At 36.0% G+C, this 13186-nt stretch overlaps 1 protein-coding gene across 3 annotated transcripts in view; it reads left to right on the top strand.

The window, feature by feature from the left end:
* PIBF1 (progesterone immunomodulatory binding factor 1) overlaps positions 1-13186 on the top strand; it is a 263961-nt gene that overhangs the window by 49059 nt on the left and 201716 nt on the right. For all 3 annotated transcript variants that reach the window (XR_002773386.1, XM_003789727.3, XM_023513174.1), the window contains exons 7-9: positions 525-633; positions 929-1110; positions 2374-2499. Coding sequence is in view for 2 of the 3 variants with exons in the window: in XM_003789727.3 (XP_003789775.1) it covers positions 525-633; positions 929-1110; positions 2374-2499 (417 nt within the window). In the remaining variant the exon portion in view is untranslated. The remainder of the gene's footprint in view (positions 1-524; positions 634-928; positions 1111-2373; positions 2500-13186) is intronic.

Raw genomic sequence — 13186 nt, 5'->3', positions numbered from 1 at the left:
CCAGAAGTTGGAGGTTGCTGTGAGCGTGATGCCATGGCACTCTTCCCAGGGGGATAGCTTGAGGCTCCGTCTCAAAAAAAAAAAAAAAAAAATTTAAAAAGTTGTTACTTTATAGTAGACACTAGAGCCCCATTACTGGTATCTCTGTTCAGTTTTTTGTGTGTGTATGTGAGATAGGCTTGAATGCTGGTGTTACCCTAACTCATAATAACCTCAAACTTTTGGGTTTAAGTGATCCTCCTGTCTTAGCCTCCCAAGTAGCTAGGACTATGGGCCCCTCCATAATACCTGGCTAATTTTTCCACTTTTATTAGAATGGAGTCTCACTCTTAGTTAAGCTGGACGTGAACTCTTAAGCTTGAGTGATCCTCCTGTCTCGGCCCTCCCAGAGTGCTAGGATTATGGGCATGAGCCACGGAACCCAGCCTCTGTTTAGATTTTTGACACACAGTCAACCCTTTTAAAATGTTCACTGTAACAAGGGATGCAAAATTTATATGTGTGTTTGAATTTTATTTTAATAGTGAACGTGATGCATTTGAACAGGAAGCAACTGAGATTAAGAGAAAGCATGAAATACTTGAAGCTTCTCACATAGCCCATGCTAAAGAAAGAAGTGAATTATCAAAAGAGGTAAGCTTATAAATAGAACTACTTAGATTTTATTGCACGGTAATAGTGGGAAACAGCCCAGAGTGGAATTATGAGGGGAATTTTTTTCTTTCTAATGTTGTTGCCCCAGCCCCCCACCCCCCAAAAAGAGACTTTTAGTAGCTCTTTACATATAGAAAATTACAAGGGAAGAACTAGCCCTTTTTAAAGGGAAATTTTTGTGTGATGAGTTAAAATATCAATGAAAGAAATTAGTACAGTGAACTTGAGAAAGTAAGATGGCATTGCTCTGAACTCTGTGTCTGCGTATACATAGGTAACCACCTTACAGCAGACTGTAACTTTACTGCAAAAGGATAAAGAATATCTCAACCGCCAGAACATGGAGCTGAGTGTTCGCTGTGCCCATGAAGAGGATCGCCTCGAAAGATTGCAAGCTCAACTTGAAGAAACCAAAAAGGCCAGAGAAGAGATGTATGAAAAATACGTCACATCCAGGCAAGACTTATATTATTTTCCACATAAATATATATAAATTAACATCATCTTTTTTGAGGAGATGCATGGGTTTGAGGATTAATGATTTTTTTTTTTTTTTGCTGTCTATAGGACAATATTAAGATAATACTTAATTGTATTTCTTTATGAGACATTCTTCTGTAGTTGATTTTTTAAAAGACATCGTGATGTATCCAGCCACACCAAAATTCTGATTCTTTTAGATAGATATATACTGTAACTATTTTTTTATTGTGACAAATTATTTTTAATTCTCTGTCACTGAGGTCTCTATGCTTACATATTTTTTGAAAGAAAGTATATAGTATCACTGTAGAATTCTCTTTTTGAGGAATATCTGAGTATGCTGCTGATTTCCTGACTGTGAAATAGAAATGAAGAATGAGGAGGCAGTGTTGCATACCGCTTGTAGAGGCCTTTGAAACAGACACCTACATTTTAATCATGCCTTCTCGCTGGGTAGGGGGGGTGTCACGGTACCTTTTAGGGTACAGGGCACAATTATAAGAGGGACTTTATGTAACAAATACATTCAATGTAACCTGGTTCTTTGCACCCTCCATGAATCCCCAACAATTAAAAAAAATTTTTTTTTCAAAAAAAAGAAGTAAGATTTATATAAACCACTAAACTTTCTTTATACAAATAGCCCTTATAGTCTTTGGATTATTTATTGTTATCAGCACATCAGAAACTAAACGTCTAAATTTTACCTCTAACAGTTCACACATTCATAACTTTTTCCCTGACCTATAGTATTTTTTTCATACTCCGTGTAATTTACACTTTGCTGAAAAATCACAGTGTGGCTGTGGTTGTTGTGCTTGAAAGGAAAGATTTTCTAAAGAGCTAAAGTCATTTTGTTTTTATATTTTTGTTATATTATTCATCTCTCAACAAGCACCATGCCAGATTATTAATTTTAAATGAGAGGCATTCATAAAGAAAGGATCAATTTTCACGTCTTGGCTATTAAAAGCTGTAAGTAAAGTATTTTTGAGATGAATAATTATCCAACAAGAATTAAGCCTTTGGGGCAATATGTTTAATAGGTTGAGATCTTCAAAGGTACTGGTTTGGAGCAATATTTTTAGGAATTATAAAACTTTATACTTAATAGTTAATTTTTTTAAGTAACATAGTATACAGAAGATATTTTTTGTAAAAAAAATTAAGATCTTGTCTGGGGTAATAGCATATTTGTTTTAAAAAGTTCTGGATATTCTTTTTGACTCTTTGCAGAGACCATTATAAAACAGAATATGAAAATAAACTACATGAGGAACTAGAAAAAATCACATTGAAAACTAATCAAGAAATTGATCAACTTCGATGTGCCTCTAGGGAAATGTATGAACGGGAAAACAGGTAAAAAAGTGAAGAGGTGCCTGTGTGGTATTTTATTTGTCTTCATTTGGAGGTTATGGTTTTGCTGAAATGCAATGCTGTTTCTATCAACTAATGTGTTTTTAAATATATTGAAACTTTTCATGAATATAATGAGAACATCAAAGTTCAAAAGTCTTTGAGAGCTGGCTTAGAAGAGGATTTAATAGACATAGGCCTTTTATTTTTTTTTTGAGACAGAGCCTCAAGCTGTTGCCCTAAGTAGAGTGCTATGGCATCACAGCTCATGGCAACCTCCACCTCCTTAGCTTAAGCGATTCTCTTGCCTTAGTCTCCCAAGCAGCTGGGACTAAAGGTACCTGTCACAATGCCCAGTCATTTTTTGGGTGTAGTTGTCATTGTTGTTTGGCAGGCCCAGGCTGGATTCGAACCCGCCAGCTCTGGTGTATGTGGCTAGTGCCTTAGCAGCTTGAGCTAGAGCTATAGGTGCTGAGCCAGACATAGGCCTTTTTGCTCTAGTATTCTCATTATCTTGTTTTTACCCTGGTAACTTGTCTTTTTGCTTTTACCTCAGGATAGAAATGAAAGGAAATTAGATGTTACTAATAGATACCAGTAGTTTTTCCTGTAATATGCCCATGATTTCTCCTAGAAACTATTAAAACTAGGATAGTAAGGACCAGGTGTGGTGGCTCACGCCTGAATCCTAGTACTCTGGGAGGCTGAGGAGGGTGGATTGCTTGAGCTCAGAAGTTCAAGACCAGCCATAGCAAGTGCAAGACCTCATCTCTAAAACTAGCCAGGCATTGTGGTAGACACCTGTAGTCCCAGCTACTTGGGAGGCTGAGACAAGAGGATTGCTTGAACCCAAGAGTTTGAGGTTGCTGTGAGCTATGACACCATGGCTCTCTACCTAGACAACATAGTGAGACATTTTCTCCAAAATAAATAAATAGATAGATACTAAATACTATTTACCCATCATCCAAATCAAGAAATTGAACAATGCAAAACCAAAAAATGTGCTTAAGACCGTCCCTGCTTAATTCCTTCCTTCCATAAGGGTTAACTACTATTCTGACTTTTATGCTAATGACTTCCTGGCTTTTCCTTATATTTTTATTATCTATGTTACTGGTAAATGTGTACAATTTAGTTTAGTTTTTTTATATTAGGATCATATAAATAGATCCATGCTGTATATGTTTTTGTGGCTTCTTCATTTAACCTTATAATTTTAAGATTCATATGCTACTGCACCTAGTTGTCCCTTCATGTTCATGACAAAATTATGACAGTTTTATGAATGTGTATGTTTTGAGTAGCAGGGTCATTAGGGCATTAAGGATGGATGCATACAGAGAAATTAAAGAATTCCAAAGTCATTCTTCATCTTTTGCAAAATCATGTTTGGTCCCAGCCTTGTATTACGAAAGAAGGATCCTCTACATCGTGGTCATTTGCTTTTAGGGTTCAACATGCTGATTAATAAAGAGATATACACCTATTATGTGCTAAGTTTTATGTTAAAATATTTTACATTTGCGTTTTCACATAACTCTCAACAAATTCACAGATTTAGCAAATACATACTTGTTGAGACCTGCTATATGCTAATGTACTAGATGCTATATGTGCTATGGTGACCTTTGCCTTCACAAAGCTGGTAGTCTAATGGAGGATAAAGACAAATAGAGAAACACTTATCATAAGCATGATGAGAATGGAGAAAATGACAGGATACAAAGGATGAGACCATCTGTATATCTAGCCTAGCCTTGGAAGGAATCAAGGAAACTCATGAATAAAAGAAAATACTCATCCTGGCACCTTGTAGTGACTAAGAATAAGACTACTAGTTAAGGGAGGGAAGGGAATTGGAGAAATGTATAGCATATATACAAACCTGGAGGCAAAACAAAATGAAGTAGTTTTTTACCAAACAAAGTAATTCAAGGCTAAAACATAGAGTAAGAGGAAAGGAGTTGTAGGATATGAAATAGAAGAGGGAAATGGACCCAAATCATACCCTTTGACCATGGGGAAGATTTTAAGAAGAGCCATGGTGTGATCTAATTTTATATCAAAGATCACAGTAGTATGGAGAATAGGTTGGAGTCACATAAGGCTGTAGACAAAGAGGCTCTACAGATTGTTTCCACTGTCAAGATGAGAGGTGCTAATGGAAATGGATTAGTAGCAGTAGGGAAGGAGGGAAATGGGCCAGATTGGAGAAAAGTTTAGGAGATAGAACCAACAGGACTCCATGACTGGATTGGATTGGGGAATGAGAAGATGTTAAGATTTCTAGATTGGACGATTGCACAGATAGTTATACAGTTTTTAAAACATTAGAAGAGTACAAGGTCTTACTAGGAAAACATGGCAAATTTAGGATAGTTTCACTTGAAGTGTCCATGGGATATCTAAATAGAAAAGTCACATTTATAGCCAGGCATTGTGGCAGGTGCTAGTAGTCCCAGCTATGTGGGAGACTGAGGCAAGACAATCACCTGAGCCCAAGAGCTGGAGGTCGCTGTAAGCTGTGACAACATGGCCCTCTACTAAGGGCGACAAAGTGAGACTCTGTCTCTAAAAAAAAAGAAAAAGAAAAGTCGAATTTATAAGATTCTGAACCTCAAGAGAAAGATCTGGGTATGACAGATGGCTGTGACACAGGAAATATTATTTCTATTTTATAGATAAGTACTGTTAGTTCTGTGATTCAGTTCTATTACAGACTTTTTAGGAATTTGTTAATGAAAAATCTTAAAATTTATAGGATTATTTCTGCGGTTATTCCCAAACTATCCACATAGTCACATAAACTTTGGTATGTAATCATTTTGAAAATTTCTGGATCTTTTAGTTGTTTTTTTATCCTTAAAAATAATCCTTTAAAATACATCCCAGTATAATATAAATTTAGATATAGGATATTAGCCCCCATTCTCTAAAGTCATAGGTAGAGAGGTAGGTTGGTAAAGCTCTGTGTAGGTTACCAGCCAGTAGAGCCGTTTCTGGAAGCGGGAAAGCTGAAAGCAGATTTCTTTGTTCCCTCCTCAGTGTTTTTCTGGCCCCCTATCTATATCAACATGGATGCCACCTAACCCAGCATTTCACAGGATTAGGGAGGTGTTGAATCCCTCAGCCAGCCACAGGACTCAGACTAGGGTGGACAGTTGCCACCAGGTGGTGCCAAACTGCAGCCTGAACCCTGATGAATTTGAATTGCATAAGGACCCCTAACCAGCACAGGATTGCCTTTATCATTTTAACTTCATGGTACTCCAACCCTTTATTTTATGTGACTGAATCTTTTTGGATTATAGTTTCTTCATTATGACAAGGTTTAACTTAAGTTAGAGCTTTTTTCCCATTCCTCTTCCATCCGACAAAAATCAATTATGAAAGCTTAGAACTTGGCTCAGCACCCGTAGCTCAGTGAGTAGGGTGCCAGCTACATACACCGAAGGTGGCAGGTTTGAGCCTGGCCCAGGCCTGTTAGACAATGATAACTGCAACCAAAAAAAAATGGCCAGGCATATGGCAGGCATCTGTGGTTCCAGCTACTTGGGAAGCTGAGGCAAGAGAATCACTTGAACCGAAGAGTTTGAGGTTGCTGTGAGCTGTGACCGCTACGGCAGTCTACCAAGGGTGACATGGTAAGACTCTGTCTCAAAAAAAAAAGAAAAAGAAAACTTAGAATTTAAAATGGTTAAGGAAACGATTTTTTACGTCTTGGTTAATTAATCTTTTGCTTTGGACTTGGTATCATTGTGTTAACTACTTGGTGTGCTGTCACAATGAGGTAAAATGGATGAAAGTGGTAGACTTGTGTATTTATACTTAGTCTCCTCACCTCTCCTCCAACTACCATTTTTAGAAGAAAAGGAAATGGTAAGATGAGAAAGGTAAGTTTACCTTTAGTTTACTTCCTACACTTTGGAGGACAGTAAAAGAGTACTTTCTATATCTTCTTTAATAAGGAAAGGACAGATGAAATTCATGCCTTCCAGTATTGGTTTCTGTCCCTGCTGTCATTCTAGTAGTTTTTAAAGTTAAGGAATTGAGAGAGAACAATGAGGGTATAAGAGGTGGAGACTTAAGAAAAAGCAGATATAACCAAAGAAAGAACTTGGGTATCTGGATGTATCAAAAATACTCTAGTTGGAATTATAATTTGTACATTTGCTTTGCCAGATCTGTGAGTTAAGGTTCTTATCATTTTCTGATATTTCTAGCTACTTTAAAGTGCCAGTTTGGAGGTGTGGGAAATAATGAGTGAAACTCACTCCAGTGGTGATGTATTATATTAAGAACTTCCTCTATAGTATGTTAGGGACCTTCTTAACACATTTGGGACCCTCTTTACACATTTGGAAATAAGACATTCCATGAATAGGAATATGTTATGAAAGACATTTGGCTCAAAAGACTCAACTTAAATCCTGGCTCTACTATCTATTAGCTGAGAGATAAATTACTTATTATCTCTGACACTTAGTTTCTTCCTTTTAAACATGAACTTATAATAATACTTCATAGGGTAGCCTGTGAGGTATAAATGAGATAATATTCGTGGACAGTATATTATATATATAATATATGTATTTATAAGTATATACATATATTTAAAAATTTTAAAGTACATTATAAATTATATACATATATATGTGTGTTATATATAAATATATTTATTTTGATACTTTGTGCCTCCATGGAATCCTTAAAGAAATTTTGTTGACAATTTAAATAAAATGAGCATTATATAAAAGTCAACTGATAGCATTATGGAATTATTTATCATTATCATAAGACACTATTAGAGGACATACAGTTATTCTTAAATTATTATCTCCATAGCATTTGATTACTTCTCTTAAATGACATAATATAGACATAGGGGGCCTATAGACCTTTTGTTTCTGTCTAAATGTCTGCATAAAATGGCTATAGGTTTCTTTATTAATTATGTGAAAAAATAAAAAGGGATATTCAATTGATTATTTAAGTTTTTCTAGGTAATAAAATTCCTTGATTAAAGGAACTGAAGGTAATGTAAACAGAACTATTCTGAGTGTTACTGTAAAAATGATGAGATAGGACGGTGCCTGTGGCTCAAGGAGTAAGGCACCAGCCCCAGCCAAAAACTGCAAAAAAAAAAAAGATAAAGACATTCATTATACTCATGCTGCTGTATAGAATCTGGATTCAGGTAGCTTTACAATTGTTTACAAAAAGGGGTAGGCAGTAGAGAAAAGGAGATTGAAAAGATGCTTTCAAGTATAACAATTAGTATTACTTTTGTGATTTTATTTTCCCACCATGTCAGTAAAAATCATCTTGACTGCAATGTATTATCTTCCAAAAGTACTCAAGAAGGAACTCTAATAATATAAACTTGAAATTTCTGTGAACTCTTGGAGTGATAATAACTAACTTTGAATCTTGAATCTAAATTTATTTATTTATGTTAGCTGAGTATACGTAATGCATTACGATAGATAAATTGGAACTAGTTCCAAAGGTTCCAGTCATCATTTTAAAAGTATATGTCCTCATTAGTGCTTAAGCAAGCAAACAGATCTTTTTTGTTCATATCTTACTAGATAATCTGTATAGTGTTTTAAGTTTTTTTATGGAAAAACTTAAGAATATTTTACTTTGTCTTTTTAGTTAGATTATTCTGATAGTATATGGTTTTGCAGATAACTTTTTCAGTATCTGTTTCTCAAATAATTACAAATGAATTTTTATTATCAGCTGTTTTGTATTATTAACTATAATATAGTCTTTAGACCTGTGTTGTTTACCACATGTGTTTACTGTATTGTGTAGTTTATTGGGGGGGGTGGGTGGGCAGGAAAAGTATGATTGGGCCAAATTTTTAAGGGCCCTGTTGTCAATGGAGAATTTTTGAAGGTTTAACAGGAGAGTGATGTGATTTACTGATTTTTTTTTTTAACTGTGGCTGCAATGTGGAGTGGATTATAGTTGAAGAGGCAGGGAGATTAGTTAGGAGGCTATTGCAAAACTTTAGGTAAAGATGAGAAGTGGAAAGAGAAAATAGTAGGTGAATTTAAAGAATGTTCAGGTGGTAAAATTGGGACGACCTGGTGGTTGACAGGAAGTGAATATCAAGAATGACTTCACCTTTTCTTCAGTTGTCTCGGAGTGATGGATAATAAGGCCTGGCCATTAACTGCAGTTGCAGAAAGGATTTAGAAAGGAAGATAACAATTAATTCTTGATCTTTTACAGATGTGGCAGCTCTGACCTAGCCCATAAGTACTGGCCTAAGCTCACATAGTTTACTGCTAGAGGTGTTTCTCTGCTCTATGCCAGATAGGATCCCCTCAGCCCTCCAGCAGTCTTCTCTGTCTTCCCCAGGGTGCTATTACAAAGTTAATCCTTTTTGTTTTGTGCAATAAAAAATTTGGAGAAACATTGCTCTAATTATCCTGTATGTGAATAATTTTCATATTTTAATTTAATTTTTCCTATTTAAATGGCATGCTAACAATAGCTACTGTTTCCTGAATATCTGCTGTGCATCAAACTTACAGTATATGCTGTAAAGAAAATTAAACAAGGCGTTGTATGTGGTTGTAGGTAGCAATATCCCCATTTTACAAATGAAGAGAGTAAGACACAGAGAAGGTACGCTTTGGCTATGAATACTGCAGATGTTTTATTGGTAAAACTAGATACATCTGACTCTACAACACAACACATGCTGCTGTTTAACTGGCCAGCAGTATGAAAATGGAAAGGTCTCTTATCAAAACTAATTTTTCAGGTAATTATGCAGAGAGAAACTTGGTTTTTTAAAAAGTTCGCAAACTTCATTGCATACTTGAGGGCAGAGCAAGGATCATTAGAACTTTATAAGAGCATTTATAATTTCAGAAATCAGCCAAGAGGCCTTTATTTTTCTATAAAATGGTATTATTTTGTAGTAAGGCCTATCTGACACTACTCTTCCAAGGCTCAGACTTTCCCCTCTTGACTAGAGTCTCCCCCCTCTTTCCTGCTCAGGGATATAACACTAGCGGTGCTCCTCTGTGTCCCTTTCCCGCTCGGGGATATGACACCAGCGGTGCTCCTCTGTGTCCCTTTCCCTCTCGGGGATATGACACCAGCGGTGCTCCTCTGTGTCCCTTTCCCGCTCGGGGATATGACACTAGGGTGCTCCTCTGTGTCTCCTGTACTGTCATTTTTCCCCTTGCTACCGATAGTTCCCAACTATATAGAAAAAGTTCTTTTCCAGATCTTTAAGAAAGATCTTAAAGATCTTTCTTTCTTGTTACCACTTCTCTAACACAATCCTATTTCTTTGCTCTCCTTCACAACCAGATTCCTACAGAGTTTTTTGTACTTTATTCTCATTTTTGAAAATCCACTTTCAAGCACCGCCTCCAAGACCATTCTAACAAAGATGTTTTTTCTTGCTGATTTGCTTGAGTTCTTTGTAATTCTGCTTATCAGGCCATTATTGGATATATTGCATGCAAATATTTTCTCTTATTCTGTGTAGGTTTTCTCTTGACTCTATTGATTATGTCCCTAGTTGTGCAGAAACTTTTTAATTCAGTCACATCTCATTTGTTCATTTTTGCTGTTGCTGTGATTGTGATTGTGTTTGGGGTCTTCTTCATAAATTCTTTCCCTAGGTCAATACCTATAAGAGTTTTCCCAACATTTTCTTCTAGAATGCTTATAATTTATTTCAGAATTGTCCAGCCTGTGGCCCATGGGCCACATGCTGATTTAGTCAAGACTTTTTTTATTAGTGGTGTTGGATATTATAAAAAATAGGTACAGACCTTTTTTTTTTAATCAGCTTTTATTCATGTTGATATATTTAACATGTGGTCCCAGATAAGTCTTATTCTTGCAGTGTGCAGTAGAGGTGGAATATGGACACTCTGGGAATGCATTAGGTTTGAATCTTCTATCCATTGTGAATTAATTTCTGTGAATAATCATCTGTGAGTGACAAGAGATTGGATCCCATTTCAGTCTTTTATATGTGTAATGACTGTTTTCCCAGCACCGTTCAGTGACTAGGGATTCTTTTCCTCAGTGTCTGCTTTTGTCTGATTTGTCAAAGATCAAATGGCAATATGAGAATTGTTTCATATCTGGGTTGTCCATTCTGATCCTTAGGTCTGTGTTTCTGTTTTTGTGCCAGGACGATGTTGTTTTGGTTACTATAGCCTTATGGTATAGCTTGAAGTCTAATAAAGTGATGCCTCCTGATTTGTTCTTACAATACAAGATACATTGGCTATCCAAGGTCTTTTCTGTTTCCATACAAAATACAAAACTATTTTTTTCTAGATCTGCAAACATGACATTGGCTTTTTAATGGGTATGTGTTGAATCTGTAGATCTCTCTGGGTAGGGTAACCATATTAAATATGTTGATTCTGCTGATTCATGAGCATGATCATTTTTCCATCTTTTTACTTCCTCTGCAGTTTCTTTCGTCAGTGTTACATAGTTCTCCCTGTAGAGGTCTTTAACTTCCTTAACTAAATATGTTACTAGGTACTTTATTTTCTTTGTTGCTACTATGAAATTGCATTTTTTGTTTGATTCTCAGATTGACTACTGTTGGAATATAGGAAAGCTACTGATTTGTGTACATTGATTTTGTAACCTGAGATTTTGCTGAATTTATTTATCCATTTGAGAAGTCTTTTGGTTGAATCGTTGGAATTTCTAGACATAATTTATAATAAATAGGAATTCGCTGGCTTACAGTTACAGAGTCTGGGAACGCTAGTACAAAGTTGCTGGCATCTCTCAAGGATCTTCTCCATTATCACATGTCAGAAGGTAAGAGGACCAGAGGGAGAACAAAGGGGACTGAACTCCCACCTTCATGGTCTAATCACCTCTTTTTTTTTTTTTTTAAAGCCACCATCTTTTTATTGATGAATAGTATTCCATGGTTTACATATACCACAGTTTGTTAATATATTCCTGAGTTGATGGGCATTTAGGTTATTTCCACATCTTGGTGATTGTAAATTGAGCTACAATAAAGAATCCAGTGCAAATGTCTTTATGATAAAAGGGTTTCTTCTTCTGGGTAGATGCCTAGTGGATTTCAAGATCAAATGGGAGTTCTAATTTAAGTTCTTTGAGCATTCTCCATACTTCTTTCCAAAGAGGCTATATTAGTTTGCAGTCCCACCAGCAGTGTAAAAGTGTTCCCTTCTCTCCAAGCCAGCATCTGCAGCTTTGGGACTTTGTGATGTGGGCTATTCTCACTGGGGTTAGGTGATGTCTCAAGAAGGTTTTGATTTGCTCTTTTCTGATGAATAGGGACAGTGAGCATTTTTTCATGTTTGTTAGCCATTCATCTGTCTTCCTGAGAGAAGGTTCTGTTGATGTCTCTTGCCCAGTGATAGATAGGATTGTTTGCTCTTTCTTTGCTGATTAATTTGAGTTTTGTGTAGATCCTAGTTATCAAACCTTTGTCAGATTTGTAACATGCAAATATCTTTCCCCATTCTGAAGGTTGTCTTTTTGCTATAATTTATAAGCTGTCCTTAGCTGTGCAGAAGCTTTTCAGTTTAAGTCCCGTCTAATCACCTCTTAAAGGACCCATTTCTTAATACTATTATAATGGCAATTAAATTTCAACATGGGTTTGAGAGACAATAGACTTTCAAATCACAGCATCAGTGAAAATAAAGATAGGAAAGTGTAGCATTTTCAGTCAACAGTGATCTCAAAATATTTCTAATCATAAAATGCATAGCTCCACCTAAGAAGTTTTATATAATATTTTTACTTTGGTTATTTAGTGTTTCTGTCCTATTTATTTACTGTTCAATCATCTAGGTTAATTAAAGGTAAAATTATTGGTCATTGAGTATAAAAAGAAGATAATCTACTTGGAACCATTCTATTAATCTTTTATGCCATCTTAAAGACATAAGATATGGAAATGAGCAGTTTTATGCTTTATCCAGAAGAAGATTCTAGAGGTAAAAGTGATTAATTCAACCAGTTCCCGATAAATAAACTTGTCATGTAAAACAGCCTGTTTTAGGCTTGGAGCTAGTAGCAAAATGGTTACAGTGCCAGCCAGCTTGTTGTAATAAAAGCTAACACCAAGGCTGGCGGGTTCAAACCCAGTCCAGGCCGCCTAAGCAACAATGACAACCGCAACAAAAAATAGCCAGGCGTTGTGGCAGGCATCTGTAGTTCTAGCTATTTGGGCAGCTGAGGCAAGAGAATCGCTTAAGCCCAAGAGTTTGAGGTTGTTGTGAGCTGTGATGCCATAGCACTCTACTGAGGGCAACATAGTGAGATTCTGTCTCAAATAAATAGCAGCCTGTTTCAATCTTTTTTGTTCCAACTGCAAAAAACTTATTTGCTTTTATTAGCCAAAAATATTTTCACATGAAGGCAGAGAGGAAAAAGAATGGATTGCTTAGTAGTTGTGCCTGCTGAGCTCTTTTGACAGCCATTTTTTTAACCCCCACTATTTATTCTTGGTAAATTTCAAATTCTGAGGCATTAGTGATATTTATTCAGGCCAAGACATGCTCCTAGCATTGCCAAACTCTGATTTGTTCCTATTAGGATTTTCCTAAAGTTTCTGACATTCTTCTAACATTTTTCTTACCATTTTTCAGATATAAATTTAGATTTGCCCTATGGTACTGTGAAATTTATCGTCTAA

Source organism: Otolemur garnettii, unplaced genomic scaffold (assembly GCF_000181295.1).
Source record: "Otolemur garnettii isolate 467f Iridium unplaced genomic scaffold, OtoGar3 scaffold00036, whole genome shotgun sequence".
Taxonomy (NCBI): Eukaryota; Metazoa; Chordata; class Mammalia; order Primates; family Galagidae; genus Otolemur; species Otolemur garnettii.
This window is presented reverse-complemented; position numbering and strand designations above follow the sequence as displayed.